This window comes from Cinclus cinclus, chromosome 3, assembly GCF_963662255.1.
Source record: "Cinclus cinclus chromosome 3, bCinCin1.1, whole genome shotgun sequence".
Taxonomy (NCBI): domain Eukaryota; kingdom Metazoa; phylum Chordata; class Aves; order Passeriformes; family Cinclidae; genus Cinclus; species Cinclus cinclus.
The window spans coordinates 44078702-44102046 of NC_085048.1; the positions used below are offsets into that span (position 1 = coordinate 44078702).

The 23345-nt window shown below is 38.9% G+C and overlaps 1 protein-coding gene across 2 annotated transcripts in view; it reads right to left on the reverse strand.

Moving 5' to 3' along the window:
• The window catches only part of SEC63 (SEC63 homolog, protein translocation regulator), a 56715-nt gene extending 34287 nt beyond the window's left edge, over positions 1-22428 (reverse strand). For both annotated transcript variants that reach the window (XM_062488719.1, XM_062488720.1), the window contains exons 1-4: positions 22304-22428; positions 5228-5327; positions 4312-4426; positions 636-748 (exon numbers count right to left, since the gene is read on the reverse strand). In XM_062488719.1, coding sequence (XP_062344703.1) covers positions 636-748; positions 4312-4426; positions 5228-5327; positions 22304-22427 — 452 coding nt within the window. In that variant the 5' untranslated portion in view covers position 22428. The remainder of the gene's footprint in view (positions 1-635; positions 749-4311; positions 4427-5227; positions 5328-22303) is intronic.
• Between the last annotated feature and the right edge of the window lie 917 nt (positions 22429-23345).

Genomic DNA, 23345 nt, shown 5'->3' on the forward strand with positions numbered 1-23345 from the left:
GATACTAAAAAAATAAAAATGCTGTAAGAGATAAGACCAAAAATACTCTAGAGGAAAAGCAGATTCAAGGACTCGGCTTTTAAAAAAGAACTACACAGGTACTATGAAACAGTCACCAAGTGAAAAGTCAGAACTGCATGGCAAGCATAACTGGAAAGGCAAGCTGAGAGAAAACAGTCAGATCCAGAATGAAACATCCGTTTCACCGGACAGAACAGCTGAAGTACTGTCTTTTACTCTTTGGCTTTACTTCCAGGTGAAATGAACAGTATATATATTTTCTAAGCATCACTTCAAAACTGCCATAACAGAGCTAGCTGGTTAAAAAACACAACGCCCATTTTGTTCTTTGTCATCTTTAAGATTTAATACATGTTATACTACAAACACTTTTCCTAAGTGACATGAAAGTTAACACAAAGAACTACCACCTTACAGTATTCTGACAGGTACAAAACACATTATCCTTCCTAACTTGTACAATGCAAATACACACTGCAGGAAGACATGTTTCGACTTTTGTTACTTATTGAACACAGGTATGCCTGCTTAGGCCATGCTTGCTCTTGTTGTAAAGGCTGTCCTCCCCATAAGATTATGATTCCCTTTCTTCATAGGCAAAAAAAGAAACTTACGCTGCATAGGCCTTAGCAATCCTCATGAACATAACTTCATCTCCTCCTTTATCTGGATGGTATTTTAAGGATAGTGCACGGTACTGTTTCTTTATTTCTGATATACTTGCTCCCTTCAAAAGGAAAGGTTTGCATTTATTAATAAATTAAATTCATTCTTACATATAATCCTAATACACATTGTGTAGTATTTTTCTGAACCATTTGCTGAAGAATTATATTCTAATATAGGATCATGAAACTATATACATATTTCATGAAAATGTTATTATTTTTCTGACAACATTCTTACAACCATTATGTTTTTAAATTAAGACAGAAGTCACAATCTAACTAAAAGACACTCAGATGACTGAATACTGGGTTATTTCTGGATTATTTTGCTTATCTATCCATAGGAACAAAAAATAAAAAAAAAGGAAGGATTTCTCATCTGTTTAGCGAATCTTAAACACATTCATGAATACAAGGAATTCTCACCTGCAATATTCTTCTATTTAAGCATAGTTCATAAACCAAGTATGATGATCCACTTGCAGTTTGTATGCAGAAACAAATCTGTCAGTCACCAGGAACAGCAGATTTCCCTGCCACTTAAAAATGCCTTTGACTAGAATTATCCTACCCATAAATTATTTCAAACTTCTTGAACAAAGGGAATACATTACCTGTACCTGAGAAATATTGATTTTTATTCTACTCCAGCATGTTGTTAAATGCCACCAACAAAGCAGCCTGTGCATTAATTTCCAGCTTGGACTGTGAATTTCATTACTCAAGAAAACCAACAAAACTTTACAGTAAGTTCAGCTAAAGTTTTCTTCTGTATGTTATCTGCTAAGTTTCGCAGATTAATTAATTATAACAATTACCACAAGACTTTTCAATATTTTGTGCCAGAGAAGCCTAGCTGACCTTAACTGCACAATAACACACAAGAATTTATTTACAGATTATGGTAGTTTTTCAATAAATTTAAACCAGAAATTAAACTACCCTGAGGCTTCACTTGCTGTTACTTTATCTCACTTTATACAATCTGCCATATTCCAACACTGTTTTTCAACATATGCCAGCCTCATTTAATGCCCAAAATGAATTTACTCCATTATAAATGAGACTTCAGCTAAAAGCAGATGTTTCAAGACTAGATGAAGAATGCCAGATAGGGAGGAGAAACCAGAAAGTAGGGGGAAAAGAATAAAGGGAAGGAAAAAAAAAAAAAAACCAAAATGTTTCAGTAGAGATGTGTTTTCACAGCTCACATGAATGCTACCTGTAAAATCTAATTTTTTCTCTCTGCCACAGAGGGTGCACAAAATCCCTGACAAGCTGACAAGTTTTCCATCTACATTAATTGCTTACTACTCATCTTCCAAAGCCAGGCTACAGAGGTTAGGCCTGACTTAGAGAATTGCTTAGTAGCCTTGGACAGCTGGTGTCAGTCTGCTTGGAACACAGAGTGTGCCTGTATATAATCACTTCTGAGATTCATCTTTATGCCTTGGATCCCATCTCTAAAATACAGACACTTATGTACAGATGCAGTACAGATACTTATTAAATAAATCATTAATATTCGAGCACCTTATGTGTTAGTGAATTCAAGCAGTGTGTTTCAAAAAGAGCTATTCTATGTTCAAAACACAGTGCTGGTATTACATATAAAATCGGGTGTAAGTACATTATCTGGTCTTTTTGGTGCTGTGGCTCTTTTGTGGAGGAAAATAAATGGATATACTAACATAAAATAAAAAATATAATCTTGACTAGAATATGAATGCAAAGAAGTGAATTACGGTGTATCATAACTCTAAAGTGCTTACATCTGCAACCATTTTAATTTCTTGAGGTCTGGGGGGTTGCAGGTGTTTTGGAGTTCTTTTAACAACAATAACAGTTCCATTATCTAACTGCACTTCAGCATCTCTATCACTTCATCAGCAGGACTAGCTCAACTCTCAGTGTTCCACTTGAATGGTAATAGAAGAAATCTTAATTTTTCACATAGTCCAAACTGAAAGCCTTTGAAAAGATTTAACAGAAATTGCCTGACAGCAAGAAACACACTCTGAGATTTTGAACTCCTATCTTGAGCCCCACTTCAGCTATCTATCTTCGTAACCAGATTTTCATCCCCCTTTTAAAACCTCTGGCTTTCATTCAGCTTATCCTTATGACAACATACTCCATTCCTCAGTTCTTGAGGCAGCCCAGAATTGGTTTCTTTGCCTGGGTAAGTCGCACATGTCTTGAGCACATTTACAAGTTTTCATCAACAAACAAAGCTAAACTTCACTACATGCAGTCCTTTGTTTCCCCTCTTGGTTGTTACTTGTAGAAATTTCCAAAGATAACAAAGGAAAATACTCTGATGACCTAATCCCTAGCCTGATTTGTTTAATCAAAGTTAACCCAGTTATATGAATATTTAAACTTCATGGGTCCAACAGATACTGCTCAACAGTAAAAACTTGTATTGCTCCTTCCTGTGCATCAGTGAGAGAACTTAAGTCAGCAATCAGTGAGTCACAGAGGAGCTGAGCAGGATTTGAATTGCAGTAACTTGACTCTAGACATGACAGGCAGGTGCTCTACCTGTCCAGCTAGAAATAGGATATAGACTTCTCACCTGCTATAAATGGCTTTCTTAGCACAAGGTGCTGCTTTTCTCTGCTGACAAGTTCACATCATTTAAAGGCACAAGACATATTTCCTAATGTTCACATACATATTAAGCTCTCTCACACTAACAATATACATCACATTTCATCAAAGCAGGTATATTCAAAGCTCATTCATGTTCTTGTGCTGAGCTGGATCCACAGCGTACTTCTTTAGACTTGAGAGTGAAACATACCTCAGACTCCAGAACTGGAAATATAACTACTGTTATTTAAAAGAGGAGCCTTGGATTAGGAAATAATTAACATAAGCAGAGAATCTGCTTGAGGTATTGTGGTTAAGATGAAGAGAAGAGCTGAAAAGAAGTTCAGAAAGTCTGTCCTTGGGATATGTAATTTTTTGCATCCATTTTGTATTAGTCCTCCAGTATAAACAAAGCACTGCATCTATTTTCTAGATAAGCACTATATCTTTTTTTATCCCAGTTTAATAAACCTAGTGGCTGGGATCACTGTTTTGGATTTGTAGTTTGAATTCACAGATACAACCAAGATTCAAGCTAGCCTGCACTATGTCACAATGTGCATCACCAACACCCTTCAGTGAAACCCTTCATTTACAAATATTGCTCTGTACAGAAACCGTAAATCAAATGAGTTCACATTCTTGTTTATACAGTTTCTTCAGCATCCCGAAAAGCACCTACTGAGAAGATTCACACAGGGCATACAAAGCAGATTTTTTTTGTTTTCCTGTACACAGAGAGGAAAATATCAGAATAGGATTTTAAAAAACCCACCTCAATACATTACTAGAATTTTGAAGGAGCTAGGTAGAAAAGTTTTAAATTGGTACAGACATAGGCAAAAAACACATAACAACTAACTTCATAACATATAGCAGCAATTTTCACATGCCAAAAAAGAACAAAACCACTAGATAGATTCGCTAAACTTACTTTGTTTGAAAAAAACAAGTCTAAGATTAGACATCTACACACAAAATACACAGTTACAGTAGTACAGACTAGTGAAAGAATGTTATTACTTACAGGATCCAAATGTAACACTTCATAAGGGTTGTATTCTTGATACTCTCTGTCTGTTTTGGAAACTTTGTATGCAAGGAACAAAAATAATGCCCAGCCAGCAAGGAGGACTATTTTCCTGTTTGGAAGAAAAGAATTTTTCAAATACACAAATCTACTAGCTCTAGCACCATTCTAATAACATTAGAAGCCATCTTGTATCACTCTTCAAGAAATGGTATTAAAACAGCAAGAAACACTAAAGCAGATATTAGTACTTCAGTTTTAATACCACCTTTTCTCCTAGTTTTTAACAAGGACAATTAACTACCACAAAGGTTTTTTTATATTCTTTAATTATCTGTCCTCAGCAGGTATATATTATTTCCTATTTTTTAAAGAACAATTTTAACTAGATCCTAAACAATGTGTTAAAAATATAAAAAAAAACCCAAACAAAAAACCACAAAAAGCTGACACAGGTTCATAACAGTAAAATATGTTGAGGGTGGGAACAAAAGGGAAATTACGGATATAAGCTTTCACTGTCCAACACACAAAGTTATTATTCTTTTATATTTGAGTATATATAGTCACATACTAAATATTTAAATTAAAAGATTGCACTAGTACTACTAATTTCAGTGAGGAAGAATTTATTTTAACAAATAAATGCATTGTTTACTTTTTTTACAGCTGAGGCTCACTGGTCTCATTTGTCAGATATTTTATACAGGACAAACAGCATGCACCTTGATTTCAAGTCCTACCAGACAATAATGATTTCCTATTAATTATTCAAATACACAGCACATTGCAAATGTCTCTTTAGTAATGCAAAAGTAACTAATTCCTGCTTTGATTACAAACCAATGTATTTGTATTTTTAAAAAAGTAAGAACTGAACTAATGGAAAGTCATGCAAATGAAACGTACGTACTTCACTGTAGGAATTATGTTCTGCTGTGGTTTTAGCAGTCGCAAGCGGTACCACAAACACCTTCCATATACGTTCCTTATATTCTTTAATCGAATTTGTTCTATAAAAGTAGAGAGATTGTGATTAACCAAGCTGACAAAACACAGAACAACATGTTCACCTCACCCCAAGCAGGCAGTACAAGGTCAGGTGGAGACTAACATAAGGTCCAGCATTACCAGAGGAAAGAATTCTTTTTATCCATTTAAGTGACGCTGTACATGCATAAACATAAGAAGTTGGTCAGATTACTCTCTCCACCTAAAAGGAATCCATCCTATTTTCTATATGCCACATAGCAGCCATCACACCTGAACCCAGCCTTTGCCTAACATGCACCTGTAAACTTTGCTTCTGCCACTCAACTCCAAAAGTTTCCCAATTCAGTATGTCAGCTACTGCATGCAGGAAAAACAAACATACAAACAGAATGCAACCCACAGGCAAACTGGTGTTTGTATACAAATAAAGAGTACAGCAGGAGCAACAGCTCCTCCCTCAATGCAAAATATGATGCATTTTCTTCCTCTTTGTGACATCTGCTTTTTCTAAGTTGTCTTAATCTAGGTTTTTCTGCTGAAGGGTAAAAGGAAGGAACACTAAGATAACAGCAACTTGTAAGCCATGCAGCTCAGTAATACATGCCTTCAGCAACAGAGCTTTCAAACTAATGACAGTCACCAAAAATTCTTCACATGGTCCTTTTAGGACAGGATGGGGCTGGAAGGAAATTGCACTTATACTGTCAAACTCAACATGATGACGCATGGAAGCTGTGTTAAGAGAGTTTTAATTGTATTGCAGAGTTAAGAGTTCTAATTTTATTGCAGAGCTAATCAGGACCAACTTAGCCTTGGTCAAGGAATTCTTTTATACTACAAAAAGTACAGAGGAAAGCAAATAACTTGTACAGAATTTCTCCACACACTGAAGTTATATGTTATAATTGAACTCCTCTTTAAGTAACTTGTCTATCCATAAACTATGTAGTCTGACCTGTAACACTTCTGAAGTTAGGATGCCACTGTAATTACCTCGCTTGCAAAAGAATAAGATCATTCAGCCCTTTTCAGACTAAAGGAAAAAGAATCAAGACAAAAGAAAATTTATCCTGTGTCAATACACTTAGATACTCCTGGTGAACAAAATTTAAAAGACAATCATAAACTATATAAATACAGGAATTGTATCAACAACTTTGATCCAAAGCACATGTCAGTCATATCCTACTAAGTCTTTTGACCAGGTGATGCCCCCACAGAATCACAAGATGGTTTGGGTTGGAAGGGACCTCAAATATCATCTAGTTCCAACCACCTGGCTATGGGCAGGGATGCCACCCACTAGACAAGATTGCTCAGAGCCCCATTCACCCTGGAGCTGAACTAATTTTAAATAAAATAGAAGTTACGATAAATGAAGACATTTTTATCTGGCTGATTTCTAAAAGGTATTAGTGGAAGACAGGGACAACTTCTGTTTAGCTATTCTGAAGGTGTTGGGAGGTGAGATATGGTGTTGATCTACTCAAAAATCTAAGTAAGCACACAATTCAGATGAAACACACAGAACTCAAACAGCATTCACCAAATTCTTTGAGGCCGGAGAAACATGACCATCGTGCACCACATCAACCATGAGTTCAGATTTAAGGCAGATTAGATGTGGGCACTGAATGGTATTTCAAACTGACTGATTTGGCAGAGATAGAGTGGGAACACAAATGACATGTGGCCACCCACAAACTAGTAAAGAAGACAACTTATGAAAGCTTGTACAGACAAGGTAACGGAACCAGAAAAAAAAGTGTATCAGCTTATTCTGAACTACCTAATTCTATAGAGTACAGCTTTCCCAAAACTGGCTATGACATTAAACAGTTTGATGCAATTCCTGTGAAGACTATATTAGTAGTCCCATTACCCTCAAAGACAGAGAGAGATAATAAAGGATAATTCAATCCCCTGCATCTCATTCAACTCTTGCCATGCTTCAAAATAAGCTTCCAAACTTCTCTCACCATTTTGTGCAACAGATGAAACACACAAGTTTCACACAAGCTGTCCTGATCTGCAAAGATTGTTCCCAAACCAAAACCACAAAACTTTCTAAACAAAAAAAAGAACATGGCTAAAATTTGGTTAATCAATCCCCCACTTAGTTTTACTTACATAAGGCTAGCACTGTGAAGGAAAAAAATCAGCAGACAATAAAAACACTGAAAATGCAACACCCACTCCCTACCAGTAGAGAATTTAAATTAATTTGGCATTTTGTCTTTGCTTTTTTATTTTTGGACAACAGTTGTAGGAGATCTCTCTTGGTTCAAAACTGGATTCACTGCAACCAGAAGCTAATTGTTACTTAAAACTGAAGTACAAACTTAAAGCAAAACTAAAGAGACAGAAATAAACAAAGATATGGCATTTCAAGAAAATCCAACCAAACTTGATGCCATTAAAGACTACACTGACAACACAGTCATGAGGATAAAAAACCTTTGCAACAAGAAACAGGGAAGAAAATGCTCTGAAGGTTTTAAATGGTCACTGGACAGCTATGAGCCATACTGTGATACTTTTATGAAAAAGTTACTGATAACACTTGAATAAATCAGGCATCAGAAGACTCACGGAAGACAAATGTGCTTAAGCCTGAATAATTTATTTCAAATACTGTCAATCAATTCAGTTGTTTGGTGTTGAAGCAAGATGAAACCAACTGTTCATCAGTTCAACTACATGGACCCAGATCAACACCTGAGCCTTAGTGCTTCTGCTAGGATTTTGATGTTTTAACAAGCTGCTGTGCCTTGACTTCAAAGACCTATGCCATAGTGCCCCACTTCCCAAACCTGCTAACTGTCCAACCCTCCAAGGACCAGAGGACACTCTTTTCCCCAGTCGGCATCCTCCCTGCAAGAATTGCCAGTACCTTCTACCTTACCATGCCAAAAACCTTCCAAAAATGCTTTAGAGGAAGGTACCTTGGAGAAATGAAAAATAGTTGAGCAAGATAAACTTGCTGGCAGAAGAGCTGGCAGAAAGTCAAACAGAAATTGACCACTAAATGTGGTTCACTAAATTGAGGTTTTGAAACAGCCTTCCAGTAACAGCTGTAGAAGACACACTTTGTGACCAGTCTGACAATGGCACCAAAAAAAACAAAGCAACCTGAGCCATGCAGTATGAGCACAAATTAAGCCCTTTGAATACTTGGTAAATGGATTTCTGTAACTGCTATGCTGCACAAGGGGACCTCTTCAGCTAAGCACCAAAGCAAGGCATAAGTAGCCATTGCATTTTTTACACATGAATCTGAACAACTCTGAATCAAATTTAATTACAGTTGATCAAACAATATCAAAGAAAAAGTATCTTATTAATCTCTTTCTGATCTTGGGATGGTAATGGTCTTATGTGACTAACAACCCCAAAAGGAAACAGAGCACTAAAAAGATGATTGTTTACAGTTATGCTCTACTTAGAACATAAAGAAAAAATCAAATCCTACCCAAACTGAGGCTGAAGTCCAGACTACTCAAATTATTTGGCACTATCCTGAGGCACTTCCTCTGTCATATGTCATCATTAACACATGTTAATTTGTGAAATTCAAAAACAGGCACCTACTCAGGGAAAAAAAGGAGCAATACAGACAGCATAACTCCCAGTTTAGGCAGAAAGCCACTGGCAAAATACCATACTAAGAAAGCTCTATTCATACTGCATCCAGGAAAAACAGGCTTCCTGTTTATTTACAGACAAAGCCTTCAATTGCACCAGAGAAAATACTTATTGTTATCAGGAAGACAATGGTTGCAGGAAAAATAAAAACGAAAGAGAAGGGAAAAAATGAGAGACCAAAACAACCAAAAAAATAGAAAGGAAAAGAAAAATAAATTTAAAGAAAATTATAAAAAGAAGAAAAAATTAAAACCAAAATAGAAAAGACAAAAAAAAGGCTTGCAAAGGCCAGAATACCAAATAATTCCAGTGCTTAACAAAAGCAGTAACTTATTACTAATTAGCAAGTTTTTTGCTTTGCCTTTGTCTGACAAAAGGAGCTTCCTTTTTACACAAGTGAATTTTCCATGCCACAGAACTGGCACACTGCCCTGCAATATCCTGCAGACCCTGATCACACTGGAGTGAGCACCTTACACATTCCTCAAGGTAAAGATTTGAAGTGAAATATGAATTGTACTTTCTCTGGATCTTAGCTCTGGAATCCATATTCTGTCAGAGAAAGAGGTTCAGAGTTTTAAAAGCAGACAAGTGGAGTTCTCTTGTTTTTTCTAAGTCCAGATCATGGCTTCCCATTACAGTGTAAGAGCACTTTAGACAACATCTTTTGATATGGGATTACAGGGAGACAAGTGTGTGTGGGGTGGGAGGAAATGCTTTTCCTCCAATCAACATTACCTCTCATTCGATTGGCAAAATCCTTCAGAATAGTGAATCTCTCCTGCAGTTTTAGGAATAGGTATTAAAGAGCCTTGGAAAGCAAAGGCATAATATACCCGTGGGCTTCTGAGTTAATCTCACTAACACTAACCCATGCATCAAGGTACTGTTAAAGCACCCCCATCACATGAGGATGTGGACTGCCACTTCATCCCTGTAAATAATCTGGGGAAGCATCCCATGCTTGCTTATTTCCCTCCACACTGTTCTCGATGCATCCAAAGTTCCTGAGATTCACAGGCAGATTTTCCCCAACATAATTATTACTCACAAGGGTTCTCACAAATGCATTATAGTAACTTTAAAAATGTATGCAAATATCTAGCCAAAACTGCATCTTAATATACTTTTCAAGTTCAAGAAATGTAACTAGTACTGACACAAAAGAAAATTTGAGTGCCATCTCTTTCACAGCTTTGTCAGAGGCCTTACAGAAGTTTAGGTAGATGACATAGGTTGGTCTTCCCTTGCTGACTGTTGCAGTCACTTATTTTGTATTCCAGGCATCAAAACAGGTACAAGTGGAGAATGTTTAAGTAAATAATCGACTTCGCTTGATCAGAACTTATACAACCCCCTTGAATATACAGTTATTTAAGACAGAGGCATCTGCTTTTTCTGCATGGGTAACAGAGACCACACAGTTCTCGGGTAAAACAGAACAAACTAACAGGTTGGAAAGGGTGGAAAAGACCCCAGGAGATGACCTAATCCAACCCTGCTGCTAAGAGGAGAGTCAAAAAAGCAGCTGCTCAAGGCCTGGCTGTAGGCCTGTGGAGTGGTTTCAAATCCAGAGCTCACTGTACCTTTGAACAACATATTCTACAGTTTGACCATCCTCATGGGGCAAAAATTACCCATATCTGTCTCAACCTCTGTTCTGATTTACCAATCTCACAATGGGTGAGGACACGGGATATACAGACACAGAAGGAAGCTAATTATAGGCTGGATTTCCCATTTCCAGAGATTACATTCAACCTGTGTTTACAGCTCAGCCATGCCTGGTTGAAGTTTGGTTTTGAGGTTCACTCATTTTACATATTCGTTTCCAAAGAAACAGGAGGATACACCCAATCTTCAGAAATACTTGACAAACGATTCCTACCTAGACCTAATCTTTTTGTCTTCGTTCTGGAGGTTCCAAAAAATGCTTTGAAAAAACATAGAAACAAAAAAAAAAAAAACCTAAAGGGAGATTCTTCTTCATCCTCCTGCGAAAAAAGAGGCGATTACACATTTATTGTTATTGGAGAGAGGCAATTTCTAGAAGAGAGAGAATGGAAAGAGGTACAGCTGCTATTATACTGAGAAGTTTTAATCTCCAGAATCTTGTTTCAGCTGCAACAACCAAAGGTCAGTTTTAGGAAAAAAAAAAGATACCACAAGTAAGACTATTGGAATCAGTAATTATATATAATGCACATAAAAGTTTTAAAGTATCAGTCAATTTTTATGACAGCCAAAAGAAAGCAAGAAGCTAATATCCAGAATACATGGAAGCCACCAGTTTTCCATTATTCTACCTCAAACTGCAGGAAAGAACAGAAATACGTCCTAGCCTCCTGTGCTCTTTCTACCTTCAGGCTCCCAGGAAAAGCAGCACATAGTCTAAAATACAGTTCCAGTGGACTCTGTCAGAAAAAGAAATAGGAGGAGGTGCACATGAAATGTTCTGCCCACCAGGTGCAGACAATTCATCCAAAGGAGAATGGTTTTGAAAGAAAATTACTTCTTTCAGCAAGAAGCAGAAAGCAACACAGTTCTGCAGCCCTAGGAAATGCCAAGATCACTAAAACCAGACTTTCACAAAACTGATTTATAGTGTGACATCCTCTCTCCAAACCTGAATGGAAAACTTGTACCTCTGGAAAGCATCAAGAGGTGCAAGTAATACACATAGCATGCAAGTCTTGAGTAAAGACTACAGCCCAAGGACACTATGGCTCTAAGCATAACATCTGTTCTCTTAAAACTGAGGGCTCAGTTGAAACACTCTTAAGAGTTTCCAGGTTTGGTGGATTTTATTCAGGGTTCTACAGTTTTAATTCTCTAAACTGTACACTTAAGTAGGCTCCTATTTACTTTCAACAGCTACACGTATATATGCGTGTGTGTATATATATATATATATGCAAAATCTGAGCTCCTATTTTCTACTTCAACAATAACAGAAATTAAATAATTGTATGAACAACTTATTTACTGAGGTCTTGAACTGAAGCTCCATGAACAAATTTACTTCCTTAAGCACCTAACCATTTCTTGGATAACAGATGAAGTAGGAAAAGGCCACCCTACTGTTTCACTAGGCCATCTATGCTTAACTCTATTGACATTTTCCTTGATAATTATTATTATAAAATAAGACTCTACATGGATGTAGTATGTTATCTGAGAATAATTCAAAAAGTCACTAGGAATTAGGATTAGGAAAAAAACCCACACACTTACTTTCAAAAAAACCACTGAAACACTTATAACTATGTTGTACAAGCAGTAACCCATCTTTACCAGCAACTAAGAGGCAGGATTGAAACTTGCAGCAAACTCAAAGTCAGCAACTTCTCTGAAGTCCTGAGGAATTTCAACTTTATTATAATAGGATTGACTTCTACTGTAAAACCCCAAATTAAGAGGCATGAAGCAAATTAAATTGATTTTAAAGTGTTCTAAAACACTGTTGCCTAAATGCAAAAGCCTTCCAAGAAGTACTAGTGTTCCCAATAGGATTACTTAAAAAAAAAATAAAAATGGAAAGCATGTTTCAGGACTTTGAATGGACCACAACAGCAAAGAATCAAACCATCAGATAGATGCTTTCTAACTTTAATCCCTATCATTGTAAGAATTGTCCTCATTACTCTCATTATTTATCTATACAGAGGTCATGTCCAGGTTAGCCTCTTAACTAAAACATTTATAGCTGAATAATCTCATCCTAGTTACTTTCAAAGAGATTTTTCTCTCTAGTAAATATTCACAGAAATAAGACCAAAAAAGCATGTGTTTTGAGTAACATGTTAAGTATTAAAACCCCAAGCAGTTCATTAACTACAAAGAGACCTGGGAAAGACTTAACAGCAAGGCTACTTTTTTCCAGAGCATGTTTTGCAGCAACTAGATAAGCTTAAAAAGAACAAAAAGTAACCTAACTTTCCATTCCCACAATTCCACACATATTTGCTGACCAAAACATAGCATTTGTTACTAACAGCTTTAAAAAACAGCAACGTAAGATGATTCAGTATCTTGAAAGTTAACTTCTTTCCAGAGTTTACTTACTCAAGCCTTCTGTTTACAGTCAGCCAGGCACAGTGCCACAGTTACACTACTGCTAATCAAGCCATTTCCAAACCTTGTACTTCTTAGTGTACTGCTTCATTTGCACTGACAAAACTGACAGTGGAACTAACTATAATAACCTTTAAGCTGTATCACCTAAATTATCAAATTTATAGTAGGGCTGGACCTATAGATATATTGCAAAACTTTCACAGAATCTGAGAGGAATCAGAAAACTGGACATTTTGCTATGGAACAACACCCACACAAGTCAAGGTCAACAATTTCAGATGAAGTCAACAACAATGCTGGGCTCCAAGATTACACACTCTTACCTATTAGCTTAATTTCATCAGTTTGGTGTGGGGAAGAAACTAGCACACATTCAATACAATACAAATGTAAACGAAAGTCATTCAGCATATCACCAATCATTAAAAATGCTTGTAGTCAGTACTGTTTCTCATGCACTCCCTGAAGAAACTCTAATAAAGGATAGAACTAGTGGACACAAGGATAAATACCATACATCCATCTATCATCAGCAGAGTGTTTGGTTAACTCCTCTCAAGGAAGCAAAACTACAGGACAGATCCTGCTGATACAGTCTTTGCATTCCAAAAGACATTTGAAAGGTTCCTCTCACGAGTCTTTCAGAACAACCATCTAACTATTGCAAAAATAAATATGTGACTAGAAGACAGAGTGAACTGCTAATCCTCCCAGCAGAAGGAAATCGCCAGGAGCTCTGCAGGAAATCTGTGTTGGAAACTACAATACATTTCATAAGCAACCTGACTAAAAGGGTGAGCAGTAAAATAAAGCTTCTGGATGATAGTAACTTATTCTGGGTAACAAGGACAAGGGCATCCTGAAGAATTGTAAAGATCAAGCAAATGCACTTCTGAATGGCACATGAAAATTGAGAGTATGAAAATGTAAAGTGCAGTGGGGGTTGTCCTAATTCTATGTATACAAGGATGAGCTCAACCTGAGCTGACCATTACCTCTCAGAAATGCAATCCTGGTGTTGTGAGAAACTTTTCTATGTAAACCTCAGCTGAATGTTATTTACTACTAAAAATCAGAGCATGTGTTTAGAGTATTCCTACAAGAAAAGGAAGGTATTAATACTCTACTCTTACTCTAAGCTGAAGGTATGTCTCATCTTGAGGCTGTACATACCTTAAGTATGATGTCCTAGTCCCCACCTCTTAAAGAAGGGCAACCAGAAAACACTCAATTAAGGTGAACAAGGGCCATCAAACATATAAGAAGATTAATGTCCAAAACATAATCCACCAATCTTCCACCTGAGAGTAAAGTGCAAGGATAGGTAATGGAAGACTAAAAAAACCTAAGTGACAGCCAGGACTGAAGTTTTACTGCCTCTTCCAGCAGAGCAAATAAGTATTGTTAAGCAACATCAGAACCAGCTGCAAAACAAAGGTGATTATTTGTGGTGTGAGCAACAGATATGAAGACCTCCCCTACACAGGGTGGTATAGATGCTATACCAAAAGTTACTGAACTCAAAACCACTGGAAACACAGAGAATATGCAAAGGAAGCACCATTTATGCTTGTCCTGTTTTCCTTCCTTAAGGCATTCACTTACTACATAAAAAACCCCATCTGAACTGACCCAGTATGCCCGTTCTTCTGCTTCTAAAGAAAAAAGGATTTGAAACTTTATTGGCAAAGTAAGCCTTTGTAGAAGCCACAATGCTTACAAATATCCTCTTTTCAAATAGTTCATCCAGCCAACCATGACAAAGGAATCTTCTGAATTTAAAATGCCTGTAAGCAATTCCTTGTGGAAGACAAATACCAAGTGAAAATGTGAAAACACCTCTGAAATCTTCTTAATTGTATACTTATTTAAAAACTAGTGCAGACACGAATCTTTTTGCTCAGGAAAGAAATTAGGTACCTGCTTTGTGCTCTTGTACCTGTACCCTGCTCTTGATATTTCTAGCCAGCATAACCCTCCTCACCATGAAATGGAGATATGTGTCAGGTTCTGGCCAGTAACTGAGAGAAAGGCCTATAAACCCCACAACGGGAAAAAGCAGCACCACAGGGGGCAAGGATGCAGCATCAGCCCCAGTAAAAAACTTGTTCAAATTGCTGCAGATCTGAGCCCTTATTCACAGGCACGAATTTGAAACACAAATTTAATAAACAAAAAAAAAAAAAAAAAGAAGAAATCACAACCAACAAACAAACAAACAAAAAACCCAAACAAACTATGGAATCATTATTGATTCCATTCCCTGTCATTTACCTTGCTTCTCTTTCAAAATTTCTGCTCTTTCTCCAGGAACAGTTTAGCTGCCCATGAAACCATAACTGACTCTAATTCTCTAATACACAGCCTGTATATCCTGGTAGTTCAGTGTAATCTCTGTGAATAGTCAAGATAACCTTGCAGCAACTGCCAAATGAACAACTATTATTTGTGTAATTAAACCTTCAGTACACTGTTGTCATAAGCTTCCATAATATAGGATGATTTTTTAAAAAATACAAACTACTTTATTTTTATGTACACATAATGAAAGATAAAGTTCTTGTAATGGCTTGATCTTTAACTTGTCACTAAAAAACTTTTCAGCATTCTGTATTCTGGACAGTCTTGAAGCTACTCAACTAATCTCTAATAGAGGGCTATTAATTTTATTTTACTGCTAGGAAGCTATAGTGGTTATAGTAAGATTACAATACTTTTTTTTTAAAATTCCATGCAAAGACAGGCATTTTTTTTTTCCCTAAGTAACAGTAGTCTAGATAACTGCACAGATGCTTTGCTTTGAAAAATATATTTAGAGATAATTTCTAGGCATTGCTAGTGGCATCTCATGATGTTTGCCTCTTCTTCAAATGTTTCTAAAAAGAACCCCACTGCTTCAAAACAGCAATACAGTGAAAAAAAAAATAAAACAAAGTTAAGTATCACCATTACATTTATAGTCTGCCTTTTAACAGCCACCTAATAAACTGTGTGTTTCTGAAACTGAAATGTTTTGAGTCAACCATGATACACCAAATTATCAAAAACCTCAATTTGTATGTAGTAACAGTCCTTAAATGCATAACTGAGTTTCACTGACTCTCCTCCCACCTCCTGATACAATGATGAAAGGTTATATTAGCAGGAAAGGATAAGCACAAACATACGGGCACAAAATACTTATATTCACACATATCAAGTTTTCACACCCATGCTTATCCACCACATTAGCAATGAGCATGGCATCCTGCAGTTTTATCCTGTCCTTTTATCCTGTCTTTACCAGTATCCTGTACTTTATCCTGCATTACCAAATACCAAAATGCTGTGAAATACTTTGGAGTAAGGTTAATGAGATTTCAGTGAGCTGTGGCCAAGGACAGGCATCACAGTTAACCCACTCCAACCAATCTTATCTCACACCAGAGGATTAGAAGCATCACAGAAGAATTTTACCAGGAGTGGGAGCAGCTGTAATGCTGCTTCCTCTCCCCCAGTTGCTGTGAGGTGCAAGTGCTCATTACTCCACTACAGATAAAACTGAAGAAGTGCTGCCTTCATTCTCTGTGCTGGCTTGAGTCACATCCAGCTTGCACACTCATTGTTTGTCCTCAGACAAATAAACTTCACAGCCTCAGTTCCCCTTAAAGCAGGGGATTAATATGAGAATCTCAGAGATCAGCCTCAACACACACAGATGAAAAATACACCAAAAAATTACAGGGAAACCTCCATTATTGACACTACTACACAGAGATCTCAATATATCTGCCCACTACACTAGGTAAGTATGGTTCCTAAGACAGCAAACCTTTACAGAACCACTTTCTCAGGACTTCTCATCAAGGTTTTGAATGTGAGTGCCAGCCACTATCTACAGAAGTACACAAAAAGCCCTACTGCTTCAAAATAGCAATACAGTAAAAAAATTAACAAAATAATATTAAGTATCACCATGATATTATATTCCCCCTTTTAATAGTCACCAAGCAAGCTGTGTTTTTTAAATATTTCTGTACTTTGCCCAGCCTCAATACAAAAAAGGCTGGAATATTACTAGGGTTCTCTAATTGGCTATGCTACTTCCTACAGGCATGGCAACTTCAATGATTAGCTGGAAATCTTCTTTAACCAGATTTTCAGAAGTTTTTATTTGTATTAGCCCAGTGCTCTTCAAGAAAACTTTGGCTATATCTCACACAGAAACATTTGAGAGGGGAGGGTGCAAAGGAAAAATGTTAGTAGTGAGCAACACGTACAGCTGAGCTGCAGAGCAGCAACAACAGAAAACACAAACAAACAAAAGCCAAACAATTTTTTAATAAAATGAAACACCATAGATTTTGTATGGATTTCTGTTATAATGAAAGCAAAATCAATAGCTTTTATCCATTTCATATCAATACTTTTTTCTAGATATAAAAATGCAACCATTCATCTGGGGTTTTTTCCTTCCCTACAGTAGGTTTTTATGTTCTTAAAACTTCAAGAAGAAAGATCTACATTCTAAACAGAATAGCTCCTACAGCCTCTTTTCTCTCAAAGAAGAAACTGCAAACTTATATTAGCATTACCCTTGCATTCACAAGGGGGTTTCTGAAATGTTTATTCTTTGGGGTTTTTGAAATGTTATCAACATCTTGTTTTGTTCAAGTTAGTGTAAAAAACTCAGGATACTTCTATTCTTTCCATCAGCTTTGTAACCAATTATGAATACCCAATGCCCTAAAACAGCATAATATATTTATTGTAGACATAACCTAAAAAAGATGAAACAGCAAGCTTCCAGATACTTAACTACAAAGCACATCACAATCTATGACCACCTGTGTCAGCACAGCATTATAATTACGTGTCTCAATCCATCAGCACAGGTATAAGTCAAAAAGTACACAAAGTTCAGCAAACAGATCAGCATTGTGCAACAACTGCCATATTATCCAACTAAATTAATTCACCCCTTGCTCTCCACTTCCTTTCTAGATGCTGACATTTAATCTACACAAGCTTATACTGAAACTTCAAAGCAAGTCCAACAACAGGAAAATACTTTGATGGACACTCCTGCCCACCTAACTGCTGAGGAAAAAAAAAACAAACTTTTTCTTCAACTCTCACAATTTACTTTTTGAAAAACAACTTGAAAATTCCCGTTGCAGAAAATGCCTTTTAGTTAAGAATGAATCTGCACCCTAATAACTTCTTAGCAACCACACTCTTTGTTCCAAGAGTAGTCCTTGCAATGATTTTACTCACAGTAATTAGGCTAAATTTATACTAGTATTTTCCCAAAACAAAGGTAATCCAGAAAAAGTATGACTTTTTTTTTAGTAATAAAACATATATACACACATATATGTTTTAAATAGATAAGTCAAGAATAAGTAATATATCCTGAAGCCATCTTCACTGTCACCTGAAGCCATCACCAACACTGAAAGAATAAGTCTTCTTTCCCTCAGACACATCCTGTACCACCCCAGACACCCACAAAGCCTTACACAGAAATGAATATTTATTAAAAGACAGAAGGAAAAAAAAAAAAGCCCAGAAATTAATTTTAGCTAAAATTACTGTCTTCCACTCCCATACACTGGTGCTCTATTTAGTGCAAGGGATGGGGAGAAATACAAGACTTAATTCTGCTAAAGCACTGCTACCTTGATGTTGATGCAATTATGAAACTTCAGTCCAAGACACAAGGCTGAACAATTAATCTTTTACAAAGGCCTTATTAGCTCTGGAATGAACACTAAGGAGGTGAAGTCATTTGGACAAATCCAGTTTACAAAGTCAATTACCTGCTTGTTTGGTTTATCAAAGCTGAGGTAATGAAATTATGGGATTGTTCACAGGGTGTCTAGCACATCACAGCAAAACCTTCCTAAATATTAGCATCAACCCTTACTGCAGGCAAGATTTCAGAATGTCAGAAAAAAAAAAGCAGCTCAAATTTTTTCTCAGGACTTTAGAGACATAAGTTACATCATGCTGTTCTTCCAGACAGTAGTATTGAAGAGGCTTTCCAAAAGTTTATTATAAGAACTAAAAGCAAAATGTTAATGGCTTGCCAAAAAACTATTCTACTGCAAATCTGACATTAGGTAACACATGTTGAGTTTCCTCGAAGTAGTAAAACAATACAGATCCAGTCTTACTTTCCAATCTTCACTGCAGCAAAAACAAACACTGAGTTTTGGGGGGGTTTTATTTATTCTAAGAGCATTTACTATGAAACTACAGCACAGAACAAATCCTAAAATATTACAGGCCACCATCAATTCCCAGATTTTTGCTGTACTTCTCCCTCTGCTGGCACTCTATACTGTATCACATATCAGCAATCCATGGCAGCACATTTGTAGATGGAAGCAGCAGGCACCAATGGCGTGACCTTCCTGCAACGAACATTTCACCCTTGCGTCACACTAGCTCTAGTCTGCTCTTACAACACAATGTGGCTGAAGCTCCTCTTCCAACCTAGTTTTTACCAAAAAAGGAGTCTGCTCTGTGTCTTTTGGATGCTCTGGTTTGCATTGCAAAAGGGTTATGAAGCAAGGAGGACAAGCACCTGATTTGCTTCAAAAGCTTCCCCCCCCCTGCCCCCCTCCCCCGATCTTCTTCACTCCTGCAGCCAGAGCTGAAAGAGCTCGCCAGGACAACCACACCTCACCAAGTCCACTACGGGTGACAAAGGCTGTGTTCTCTAGCACAGGTAGGGCAAAACACAATTCCCAAACAAAAACGTGACTTGATCCTTCACCCAGAGGGCAGAGGTCTTGGCAGAGCTTATTCTCTTTGGCTCAACACTGTGCCTCAGTGCTGGAAACTCCCTCTAAACTAGCATCAAAATAACATACAACATCCAGATACTTCTGCTCATCAGAGGAACAGGAGTCATTAGTGTTGGAATATTTCTCTCCTGAAGACACTGGCCTTCTCTTAGCTTCTGAAATAAGTGGTTTTGCTGCTTTTTTGAACTAGTCAATTACTCTGAAAACAAGAAGCGGTGGCTGAACAATTAGTATTTTTCACCCTCCCAAGGTTTTAATTTATTCCTTTAGTATTGTTCAAATGCTGGAACAGGTATAGTTGAATACATATAAAACGCTGTGAAAAAAATACTGAGAGGATTTTGCTGGAAATTATTTGCCTAAGAGCCATAGACTTAAACAACTTGAACATCATAATGTTCTACTACTTAGCAGATTTACTTCCTAAGAACTTACTTAGTAGATCAATATTAGTCCCAAATGATGATCTGCATGACACCTCAACTCTCTGTTTAAACAGAGCCTGCAGAACAGAACTCAATCAAGAGACTGTAGGCACGCCATTAATGCGTATGCTAAACACTGGACTACATTGCCATTTTAAAATCCATTAAGACAATTCTGAGGCAGAAATCAATCTTCCATCTCCTTTCATTTCCACTGGTGATTTTCACTTAGTTGACTCATTTACTTGCACCACCAGCATAACAAAATCTACCTTTTGCTTTGGAAAGTATGGTTTGACACACAGCTTTGTAAGACTCTAGCACTGAATGCAGAATAATATGCAGCAGGCCCTCCATATCCTGGACAGCACTGGCTAGACTGAAAGAAATTAGTAATATATATAATAGCAGGCCTCTTTGGAAACTGGGTGAAATCCATACAGTCATATTCCAAAGCCAGGTTTTCATCTTCTGCCATTCTGTAAGGATAACCGAGGATCAACTATGTAAGGTTAGTAAAGTGCTTTCAAGTTTGACAGCATTTCTACTGCTTTTCCTGCTTCTGTCAACCCCCTGAAACTGATGTTAACATCACAGAGTGTCCCTGCTGGCCATACCATTCCGCACAGCATCTCAGGCAAGTCACAATCGTTTTCCCAAGAAACAGCTTCTAAGAACTACAAAGGAAGTAAAGCATTATTCAAGAGAAAAAACTATTTTCTCCCCCACTGCCTTCCCCCCGCCCTTCACCAGAACAAAAATAAAACAAAGATCCTGATATTTGGAAAAAGGTTACAGAAGTAATATTCTCTCTCTGATCCTCCCCTCCTCAAGAACAACCCAAAGATTACAAACCGTCTTCAACAACAGTAACGCCTCCCTTTTGCAACAGTAAGGAGGCAGAAAGGGAAGACAGAGAAACCTTTCCTTTCAGCAGAGAGAACTAAGTGCTCAGCTAACAAGCAGTAAGTACCTGGAGGGCAGAGACCAATCCTCCAAAGAGGTTCTCCAGCCAGGGCCCTGCCTGAAGCCACAGGCATGTCTGGCAGCAGCCAAGACTGAGAACAGCTGTGATTTAGCACCAAAACATTTGTTCTATCCTACTCCTTACTAGAAGGTACAGAATTAAGATTTCATTGTTAGGTATTTCTTTTACATATAAAATTAAGTTAAGCAGAACCTGGCAAGCCTTTAAAATGGCATCAAAGCCACTAAGTAACCACCAGATACTGAATGTAAAAAGATGCAAGGAACAAAAGAGATTATTCTGAGATTTAAAGCACAAGCGCTCTTAAGAGGTCAGTAGGTTTCTGCAAAGGAAATCATCCCTGTTTTACTCAGCACTTACCATCAGCCATTAAACACAATTTCTACAGCCTTTTTAATCTCACAACTGTTAAAAATGTGCTCCTGTGCAGCCTGTAAACCAAAACGCCTTCTCCTCCCAAGGATAGAGGGATGCAGGAAAGACAAAGTGGAAAAATCCCTTTGGAAATGAGATTCTGAACTAGTCAAAGAAACTTTATAAAACTGTTCAGGGATACAAAGCATCACCCCGAATGGTGAAACAGAAATGCAGCCCTTCGGACATTTAACTGTAATTCGTAATGTGAAAAAATAATTCCCCATTTTGGCACTCGCCGTGACCTTACGGCACATAAAAGCTGAGCCCGGTAACTTTCCCTCTTTGCCCCCAACTCAACAGCTAGCTTTTTCGCCGCGACCAAAATTTAGGTCATCCACCCTGAAACACTCCGGGAAGACAAGGGAAAACCCGAACCCCAAACAAAGCCCCGGAGCCCGGCGCAGCGATGACTCTGCAGGAGCCGCGGCGCGGAGCCGGGCGCGCTCAGGGGGCGGCGGCCCCGGGACCCTCCCGCCGGCCCCGGGACCGCTAAATGGCCGCCGGCGAGCGCAGCTCGGGGCCGCCGCCCCTCCAGACGGCCCCCGGGGGCGCGGGCAGGGCCGGACGGGCGCCCCGACCGCGGCGGGCCCGGCCTGGCCCCGCTGTGTCGCGGCGCAGGAGCCGGCCGTGCCCGGGGTTGGGCCGCTCACCGGCGTGCTGGTCCCGCGGCCACAGGTAGTAGGTGGCGGGGATGACGATGAGCCCCACGAAGCTGGTGAGGAAGTAGAAGAACGTGTTGCCGCTGTCGTCGTACTGGAACTGCTGCCCCGCCATGGCCGAGCCGCCGCTGCCGCCGCTGCCGCCGCCGGCGGCCCCCCGGTGTCACCGCCCCGGGATCCCGCGAGATCGCAGGCTCGCTCGCCCGCCCGCCCCTTCCCAGGCCGCGCAAGGAGACGTGTCACTACTCAGCCACCATAGCCCGCGTGGCGTCACGGGCCCGCCCGCCCCGAGACCCCCGCCCGCCCGCCGATTGGCTGGGCCCGAAGCCCCGCCCCTCCGGCGTCGCTAAATCCCGGGATCTGGGATCCGGGATCGCAGCGTGCGTCGGGCTGGTGTGGGACGCTTTCCCTGACTGGTTTAATTTCCCTGCCAAAGTAGGCTTGTTTCAGAGTACGTGCCGCTGAATCACAGGTTCCTTAAGGTTGGAAGAGATTTCTGGATCTCGTCCGAACCCCCCTGCCACGGAGCAGGTGACACAGGAACCCGCCCAAGCGCGTTTGGAATGTCTCCAGAAAGGGAGAATCCCAGACCGGAACCTGTTGTAGTGCTCTGTGACTCTCCGTGTAAAGTTCCTCCTCAGGCGGGGGTGGAACTCCCTGTGTTTTGGTTTGCGGCTATCCTCACTATGTTACAGGGCACCACGGTAAAGAGTCTCGCACCATCCTCTTGGCAAATGCCGCTGAGGAATGTATATGCATTGATGAGAACCAACTCTGTCTTCTCCAGACTAAACAGGCCCAGCTTCCCTCAGTCTCTCCTCGTAAGAGAGATGCTCCAGACCCCTCATCATCTCTGCTGAACCCTCTTCAGTAGCTCTTCGTCTCTGAGGTACTGAAAAACCCAAAACTGGACACAGCACTCCAGATGTGGCCTCACTAGGGATGAGTAGAGAGGCAGGATCATCTCCCTTGACCTCCTGGCCACGCTTTTCCCGATGCACCCCAGGGTACCATTGGCCCCCTTGGCCACAAG